A 10533-nucleotide genomic window follows, 5' to 3' on the forward strand; every position below is an offset into this window, starting at 1 on the left:
ACAAGTTAAAGACTTCAACAACTATAATTTTCATACTAGCTTATGTAGAAAGAGTCTGCTTATAAGAATTTCTTTTATTTCTGTAATTAAATCTACTTTTCCGCCCAGCATTTTAAATAAAAACATCAACTTTTTCAAATAGCTAGGTTAAATTCAAAATCTGAATAACGTTGAGTTTTATAAGCTGACGTACATTTTAATGCATTGGGAAATAATAGAGTACCCTGGTGGGTGACAAACAGAGTGAGATCCAAGTGCTGTTCCCACTTCTCGAGGTACTCTAGGAGTACATGCCAGGTTTGGTGATAATAGGTCCAGTGGTTCGTCAGTTATAAACGGACACACATGCACAGACTTTTGTCAAATAATGAGTTAGATTATTAAACGCAACTATTTTCTTTGAAACTTAAACTGTGTTTCCTGTCTCAATTGTATTCAAATTAGGCTATAATATTGATTAAAATATTTTTTTTTTCTGTTATTAGTATATTTGGTTTTTAATTGAAGCAATGCACAATCTGTAATATTAAATTGTAGATCAACGTTACATACATATATCTCTTTTTGTTGTTGTTGTTGTCTGTTTGCTAGCCAAAACACAGATAAGAAACAGATTTTGATATGAGGAACACGAATACTTGAGCGTATGTCCATAAAAATAGGTAATGATTCTTATGATTTAGCTCGTTCGGTGCAAATATTTTCATTTACAAATTTTTCATAATATTCTTGCAAAATATATGCTATTTCCTGGCCGACACACACAAAAAGAAATTAAGGTTATTCCGTATTTCCAATAAAAATTTAAAACAGTATGCATCTTATTGAAAGAATATTTTAACGTTTTTCAATTGTAGAAATGATATTGCGACACTTACAAGAAAAACAAAATTGTGGAAACTATAAGGGCATTAAAAAAAAAAAACTTAACTTTCTTGTCATGGGAATGTCACCAGTCGATCGGATAGCTACAAGTATGAGACTCTTATCTTCGTCTTGAGATGGGTATGTATCAAATTTGAGCGATTCTTGTTTGCCAGATATTTGATCAGACGTAGTCAAGTAAAATTAATATAAAAACACTTTGCCTCCGGTATCGTCAAAACTATTGGAAAACACTGTAAGCTATTTGCTTATAGCGATAGACGCTGGATAAATGTATTTGATATAAAGGTCTATAACTTTACTGAGAAACGATGCATGTGAGTTGGTGTTTGTTTTCCCATGTTTATGCGTTATATTATATTACATGCATTTGAAATACTTGTATAAATACAACCAGCTAACAATGAAAGTTTGTTATGTGTTATTGTTTTTAATTTCGCGCTAGCCGTCCCTAATTTAGTAGTGTAACACTAGAGGTAAGGCAGCTAGTCATCACCACCCACCGCCAACTCTTGGGCTACTCTTTTACCAACGAATAGTGGGATTGACCGTCATATTATAACACTCCCACGGCTGAAAGGGCAAGCATTTTGGTGAGACGAGGATTCGAACCCGCGACTCTCAGATTACGAGTCGAGCGCCCTAACCACCTGGCCATGCCGGGCCAACAGTGAAAGAAAATGATATTATTTCTGAATGACTACCCAATTATTAAGACCATGGTGAAGAAGTGTTTATCACCAGAATTTACAAACTTTCAGATTAGCACTTAAAGAAAATTATATATCTAACAACGCTCTTATTATTTATTTCATTTGGTAGATTCACAAATAGCCTGACAGCTAACAACAGTCAACGTGTTTTTCTGTAAAGTAACCACACTTGTGAAGTGTCTAAAATATACAATTTCAGTTGTATGCATAATACTTGTGAATATTAATAAAATATAAAACAAGAAATATAATGTCATTTTATTGTATTGTTTCCTTTTGTCTAATGCAGTTTTAGAAAACGAGTATGTAGAAAAGTGGCTGATGGATGATTTTTATAGTCTGAAACTTTGATCTTTAAAAGGTTATGATGGACATAGAATTATAACAGCACGACATATACGTTAGCAGATGGTATAACTTTCTATGCATTTCATTAAATGTTTGAGTCTGATTAAATCCTATCAGTTATCTCTAGTCCTGTCTAGTAGAATTTTCCAATTAAACCAATAGAAAATCTGATGAGCTATAATGTGCAAGAATTAAACTCATTTTATTTACCTTGCATTCCTTACGTCGTAACCATTCAGAGATTGTAGTTTAATAAAAAAAAGATATGTTCAATCACGTCAAAGATAATTGGATTTAAGGTGGATAATTTCTTTCATGATGAAATCTTTACAAAATTTGTCTCTTTTTAATTTTGACAGGAACGTCGTCAAACTGGGAAGACTGGTGGACATACGACGGTATATCTGGTAAGAGCTGAAGGAACCTTTAAAAGATATATTTATCTCTTTCTACTTACTAGGTGCTAATGTTCTGTTACACAGTCACTATATTACATTCGTTTTAGTTCTCATAATAACAGCATTGTTGTTTTTGTTATAATAGCAGCATTGTTGTTTTTGTTATAATAGTGGCATTGTTGTTTTTGTTATAATAGTGGCATTGTTGTTTTTGTTATAATAGTGGCATTGTTGTTTTTGTTCAATATATACGCAATCTTACAATTGTATGTGATTATGAGTTATGGATATGAAATTTCACCCGACAGTCCGATGTTTTATAAGTGTTTTTAAGTGTATAACCAAGTTCTAACCGTTGAATTATTATGCAAAACAAAAATATACATTTTGTATATTATAGTGCATGAAGACGTTAATGCCTGATATTATTACATACATACTTCAATGACGAAAAGTTTATAATCGTGATATTAAAACGAGTAACCAGAGCTTTAAGCTTTTAGGTAAATAACATTTTTCTTCGTCGAAGACGGGGCTCATGCACGCTTAGACGACTTTCAATACAATAAAGCAGAAAAAAATTTTCCTTATCTCACAGAATAAGTATCTGAGTGATTTAACCAATATTTGCCGAACAACAATGTTGATATACTTCTATAAGACGTCTATTTTTCTGTCTATAAACATATATAAGATTTACACAAAGTAACAATAAAGAAAAGGTAAACACTAGCACATTACTAAATGTTGTTTGGCTATAATGTACTTAATAACTGAATTTGTATTATTGGCGATTAACCAGTAAAGTAAATCCTTAGAAAGCCTAACTTAGTATAGTTCAAAAGTTAATGTGGACATAGCATAATCCAATCTTCCTGGTGTGAGCTCACTCTTTTCTTGGTCAAGTAAATTACCATCAACCATTATCATCCTGTAAATACAACCATATTGAAAGGATAAGTGTCTATTTTTTCTACCACCCGATCCTTATAAATTACCATCAACCATTATCATCCCGTAAATACAACCGTATTGAAAGGATAAGTGTCTATTTGTTCTACCACCCGATCCTTATAAATTACCATCAACCATTATCATCCCGTAAATACAACCGTATTGAAAGGATAAGTGTCTATTTTTTCTACCACTCGATCCTTATAAATTACCATCAACCATTATCATCCCGTAAATACAACCGTATTGAAAGGATAAGTGTCTATTTTTTCTACCACTCGATCCTTATAAATTACCATCAACCATTATCATTCTGTAAATACAACCGTATTGAAAGGATAAGTGTCTATTTTTTCTACCACTCGATCCTTATAACTTACCATCAACCATTATCATCATGTAAAGACAGCCATATGAGAGGATAAGTGTCTGTTCTTTCTACCACCCGATCCTTATTTTGTACCTTTTTAGAACGCGTTTTTATTAGTGTTTTTATCATGCTTGATGGATTAATCAAGAATGTAATATAATAAGGATCGGGTGTTTCTACGGTCTGGTCAGTGTTGGAAATTAATCTGATTAAATATTCATTGTTTTGTAGTGATGGCATATTACCACGTCATCTATGTGTTGAAAAGATGATGATGAACAAGTCCCTCAGGATAAACTTAGTTTGACTAAGATGTATTTTACCGTTTAAGTAAAAATTTACCAAAAAAGAACTTGGCATTAGTTTACACAAAAAGAGAGAAAATGAGCGATGTGACGTAGTTGGTGGGGATGATTTTTATTTCAAAAGTCATTTCTTAGTAAAAGAAACATATCTTAGTATTTATTTTAATAATATATTAATCATGGATGAGTTTCGAGTATAAACTACAGTTTTTATGAATGCATGTGTACCAGGATCTCGCATGTGTACCAGGATCTCGCATATAATCATAGTTTACTTATCTTTTATACAATGTTTATAAAACAGGTTGGATGTTTTTTTTTTTATATGTGTCACAAGAAACATATAGTTACAGTTCTTGTTATATAGTGAAGTAAATAGTATCACCGAACATTCTTAAAATTTTCCCCTGCGTATATATTTTTCAAAGGCCCGTTGTAAGGCAAAAAAAACAAAAAAACAGAAATTAAAGGATCATCTTTATTAACTTTATAAACTGACGTCACATATATGGCATCTGTGTTTCATGTCCATTTAAACAGATTGCGTATTTTTCTCTAAACACCAAAAATTAAATTGCCTTGTGCGTTCCACGTAAATTTAAATTTGTAAAAATATATAATTTAAACAGCCACAGAGCCTTTCTCTAACGTCATTTAGCGAAGTGAACTACACGGTTGAGTATGTTATATTAAAACGATTTTAAGTAATCAAATTTTCAAGTCACATGACAAACATCCGATATAAAATCGCTGGGAAAAGGCACGTATGAGAGTTTCCTTTTGACATTGTTTAGTTTTTTGTAGGTAGCGAGGTACTACCGAAAACTGATCACTTTTGGAAAGGGTATGTAACAGATTCTGTCCGGCGAAGAATAGTCATACAACTCAGATCATAAGGATATGTTCAGATTGAAGATTTAGAATTTTGCGATAGTTTAATAGCTATGGCCCCCAATGGCACAGCGGTATGTCTGCGGACTTAATTCGCTAGAAACCGGGTTTCGATACCCGTGGTGGGCAGAGCACATATAGCCCATTGTGTAGCTTTGTGCATAAATTAAAAAAGCAAACAAACATATTTTTCGATATGCTCATTACTGTTAGCAATACGACACAAAACATGTTCTCAATATTATATGATATAGTGTCACACCGGAGTCACATGTGTGAAATAAGACAACATTGTTCTAAATTCATAATTTAAACGATGCAGCTTCGGTGATAAGATTATATTTCAAGGAACACCAGACGTTAGGTGAAAGTCAGCGAATATAACAAACAAAATACATTACAAAATCTTCAATTTAAGTCCCATAACAAAGTAATTGAGAAGTATAATGTAGCAGAATGGAAGAACAAAAATCAATATTGAGTTAAACAAAGCTTCGAGTGTCTCAAAATATCTTATAAAACGATACTTATCGATTGATAATAATGTAGACACAGATGGTGCTTCATTCTAAGTCTAATAACAAATCTGAGACATGAATATTATTTGTGTTTTAAAATAATTAAGAATTAAGAAGATTTTGCTTTACGTGTTCCGATGACAAATTTTGTAATGTTTATGAATGCATTAATTTTGTGAATTTTCTTCAATCTATATTATCAACGAACATCTATGTATCTATTTTAAAATAAGAGCGCTTTAAACTTAAAAAAAAATCCAGCAAAAAACAACAAAATTTCTGGAAACAGTTAATCAAAGTTATAAGATTTCATCATATATTATGCAGCAGTAAAGTGTATGTTACAGCTTTCACTAGATCTGATGATGATATATTGGACTTATTCTGTTTCACGTAATTTCTGTAGCAGTGGGAGTTTCCTGTCACATACGAGTTTTGTAATTTTGATCAACACTAGCGATCCCGGAAAACATAAATACCGAAAAATCCAACCGCGACTGCCAGGATATCCACAGAATTGATTTTCAAATCGACGTTTACTAGTTGATTTCAAAGGTTGTGCACCAACATCGTTGTTTTTTTCCTAGCATGTTCGGTTTAATTTTAAACAAAAAAATTGTGTCAAACGACCTTCCATTTGTAATATGTGTAAAAGATGTATAATTTTACAAAGAAAAAAAATTAGCAATCGTATCTCATGCGGTAGTATTTACCCTTAAGGACACTGTCTGCTTTAGATTTAAACACCTAACAAAATTCACCAAAACATTTTATACTTGAAAAGTTATACCAATAAATGTTAGTGATGTGTTCTACAAACTATATTGGCTTGGTTTGTTTTGAATTTCGCGCAAAGCTACACGAGGGCTATCTGCGCTAGCTGTTCCCAATTCAGCAGTGCAAGACTAGAGGGAAGAAAGCTGGTAATCACCACCTATCGCCAACTCTTGGGCTACTCTTTCACCAACGAATAATGAGATTGACTGTAACATTATAACTCCCCCACGGCTGAAAAGGCGGGCATTTTTGGTGGGACGGGGATTCGAACTCGCGTACCAACTAGAAGCCCATTTTTATGTTATAGTAACATGTATCTTTCATAACGTATTATGTTCACTGTGACACAATCGTGGAACACAATATGTTATATTACTTTCACTATGCTTTATGGTTTGAATAACCAAAGAATATGTGAAATTTTGAAAGCAGTACAGCTGGATCAAAAACATTTAAAACTGAATTTAGAGTATATGTAAATAAACCCTACAAAACTGAAAAATGTAATTACAAAAAGGCAAACTGGGATAAATACAAATTAATATTAGATCAACTACTACCAAAAAATATTATCCTTACTGCAACAGAGCAGACGGAAATTGATGCATGCTGTCAAGCAATTACCGAGTGCCTTACCAAAACAGCTAAAGAAACAATACCAACACACAAACACTTAGCAATAAATCAAGCATGACAACCACACACACCACTACTAAATATTATCCTTACTGCAACAGAGCACACGGAAATTGATGCATGCTGTCAAGCAATTACCGAGTGCCTTACCAAAACAGCTAAAGAAACAATACCAACACACAAACACTTAGCAATAAATCAAGCATGGCAACCACACACACCACTACTAAATATTATCAAAATACGATGCCAACTCAGAAGACAATACATATAAAACAGAGACCCAACAATTAAGACACAAGTAAATGGTATAAGAAATAAAATAAGAGCAGAAGTGAAACTTTTAAAACAAGAACAATTGGACTTCTTCTGTTCACAACTAAATGACAAAACTGAATCGAAACTATTCTGGACCCATCTAAAACGATTCACAAACGGTGAAAAAGCAACACGTAAATATCCACCACTAGAAATCAATAATATAATACAAACAAAGATAAAGCAGAGGCATTCAAAGAACTACAGAGCATCTTTAAAACACATCACGAATACTCACTCCTATAACGACGTAAATCAATTTGTAACAAAAAACAAAGAAATGTACAAATCACTTTTCTCAATAAATATAAATAACATTAAAACAACAAATGATGAAAAAAATAACTACAATACAACAGAAAATATGACTAAAGAAATAACAGTAACAGAAGTTCAACAGGCAATAAAAACAACAAAGAACACAGCTCCAGGAGAAGATGGCATACAAGCCATCTTCCTTAAAAAAAGGCACTAGGAAATTGTTTGAACACCTCACAGCGCTTTTTAATCTATCACTAAACTCCGGATACATCCCAGTTTCTTGGAAGCAAGCAAACATTTTAATGTTCCATAAAGAGGGGAAGCCAGCCAATAAACCAAATAGTTACCGCCCAAACAGCCTGACCAGCACAACAAGAAAACTACTAGAACAAATAATCAGTAACAGACTATCTACATTCCTGGAAATAAACGAAAAATTACCCGAGGTACAAAACGGATTCAGAAAGTACAGACAGACAACTGATCATCTAGTGAGACTCACAGAATCAATAATAGACAGCTTTAACAAAGAACAATGCATTGTCGCATGTTTTCTCGATATCAAAAAAGCATTCAACACTGTATGGTATAATGGTCTGAGGTTCCGTATGTCAGAAATGGAACTACCGCGTGGTATCATTCGCTAGCTATCCAATTTTTTGGAAAATAGAACATGTAAAATAAATGTAGAAGGAACCTTCTCGGAATCTTTTATTCCTGAGGCAGGTATCTCACAGGGAGTAGTAGTTAGCCCTATACTATTCATCATGTACGTTAACAACATGTCCCTAAATGATCCGAATCATGGGTATTCATCGCAGTTCGCAGATGATGTATCAGTTTGGAAAAGTGTTCACACCCCATCTATCGCAGCCACAAACATCCAACCTCAATTAAATAGAATAACAGAATACTGCCGAAAATATCGAATTAAAATCAATGTACCTAAGACATAAATAGTCGTTTTCGCAAAATTAGATAAACATAAAAAAGACCCTCCAGATCTGTACATGAATGGAGCACTTCTCCAGACAAAAATATCAGCTAAATTCTTAGGTCTAGCTTATGATACAAAATTAACATGGACTGAACACAAACAATATAAAAACCAAAGTTTGGCAGCGTACGAACTAAACAAGGAGCGTAGCAGGTAAAAACAGCGGAGCAACAGCAGAAAACATAGAAAAATATACAAAACATACATACGTCCAATAATAGAATATACATCACCAGCTTGGATAAATATAACACCAAACCAAATTAAAACTAAATTACAAACATTACAGAACACACTACTTACAACATCATACAGAGTACCTAGATCAACTTCTTCAGCATTTGTGCACAATTACACAAATACAGAAACAGCAACTGATAGACTCCTACATGGTTCACTAAATTATCTCGCGAAAAATCGGCAAAAGAATGATATACTATGCGAACTCGACCCCCAGTGGCACAGAGGTATGTCTGCGGACTTACAAAGCTAGAATCCTGGTTTCGATACCCGTGGTGGGCAGAGCACAGATAACCCATTGTGTAGCTTTGTGCTTAATTACAAACAAACAAAAACAAACAAACTATGCGAACTCGACCGTTTCTGCATACATGATGAAAATAGTCCTAAGTACCTTTCTCTTATTAACATTTATATAAGAAATAAAAATAAATTAATGCCACCTAAAACTAGACATAGGTACCGTCAATAATTTTAATTTACTGTGAAAGCATTAAAAAAGGTTTTTATATGTGAATGCTCTTGCCGAAATTATTGAAAAATTTGAACAATACAACTGGAACTGTTCGTGTTGTGTGAACTTTAACACAATCGAATTAAGTGAAAGTGTATTAACACATCAGTATTAATATAATTACATACATGAACATGGCCCTAAAAGGAGTCAAAGTGAAAGCGCGGACTAGCTAAACTCTGGCCCTCTTGTAGTAATTAAATGAATATTGAACAGATATTAATCAAGTGCAGAACAGAGGAAGAGGTCTTTGAACCTGACCCTCCCATGTCTAAAAGAGAGGAGAACAAAGACGTTTGGGTTTGGGCAAGAAAGTCTCACCATTGAATGCATCTTAGAAATAAAATCTTAACCAGTCTTTTTGATTAAAATAATTATTGTTTGTTTTTTTGCTTGTTGTTCACTATATAGTGACGATAAAGAACAAAATTTGCCGAAGGTCACTACGCTTTATATACAGAGCAGCTGTTCGTGGATAATCGACTTTATTGGAAAAATCATAAAAATTCGAAACAGCTGTTAAAACTCACTGTGAGCATAGAAACATTACTATGTTTTAAATTGTTACAAGATACATATGAAAGCCTGAAAAACATGTGTAACTAATTAGATTAATACGTTAATTAGTCATTTCTTATATAAAGCTTTAGTCTACGCATGTATCATGTAATCATTCTTAAGAAGTTTACTTTAAAATAACATCATATAATATATTTGTACACACAGAAATAGTATATAACTAATACAATGACTACTATTTTAGAGACAGTTTATAAAAGGCGAGTTCTGGTATACTAAAATCAATTGCTTCAACACAGCAAAGTTGATTAACACGTAAATCTTTCACCGCATGTAAAAACAAATTTAGCGTTGGAGAAATGGATACGAAGTAAACTACAAATGATTTTCTACGTCCACATGAAACAGAATTGCATAATTATGTGTTCTTCTCGTTATTTAGGACTCAATTCTACTAAAAACAAAATAAACTCGAGTACATTATTGCCTGAATGTAAAAAGCCCCCTACCGATCGTCTTGTTAAGCTGCAAGATTTGGAAACTTTGTTGAAATTTACACACCACATTTTGCATGGAATTGTATTGTTACGAAAGCGGAAGTCATGCAATTCTGGGAGCATGCGCGCTGGAGATTCTAGAAGAATCATGAATTTTCCTGGCAACTCTAGTTTGTTCGAGGCGCCCTCTTTTTTCTAGTATATAAGCCTGGCAAAGAAAGCCAGCGAGATTGGCAGATAGATTGAAGAGATATAGATAGAATTGAAGATATAGATAATTGAATCAAGCGAACAGTATGCACCGTAAGTAAAGTGTGTGAACCACTGTGATTTATAGCGTGTGTTATAAAGGTTGTTAAGTTTAAAGTGACGGTGGAAATTCTGTGTATTAC

At 33.2% G+C, this 10533-nt stretch overlaps 1 protein-coding gene across 2 annotated transcripts in view; it reads left to right on the plus strand.

Moving 5' to 3' along the window:
• The window catches only part of LOC106476489 (carbonic anhydrase-related protein 10-like), a 170868-nt gene that overhangs the window by 8866 nt on the left and 151469 nt on the right, over positions 1-10533 (plus strand). For both annotated transcript variants that reach the window (XM_022381324.1, XM_022381323.1), the window contains one exon: positions 2306-2353. In XM_022381324.1, the coding sequence (XP_022237032.1) occupies positions 2306-2353 (48 nt within the window). The remainder of the gene's footprint in view (positions 1-2305; positions 2354-10533) is intronic.

The sequence above is a fragment of the Limulus polyphemus genome, unplaced genomic scaffold (assembly GCF_000517525.1).
Source record: "Limulus polyphemus unplaced genomic scaffold, Limulus_polyphemus-2.1.2 Scaffold156, whole genome shotgun sequence".
Classification (NCBI taxonomy): domain Eukaryota; kingdom Metazoa; phylum Arthropoda; class Merostomata; order Xiphosura; family Limulidae; genus Limulus; species Limulus polyphemus.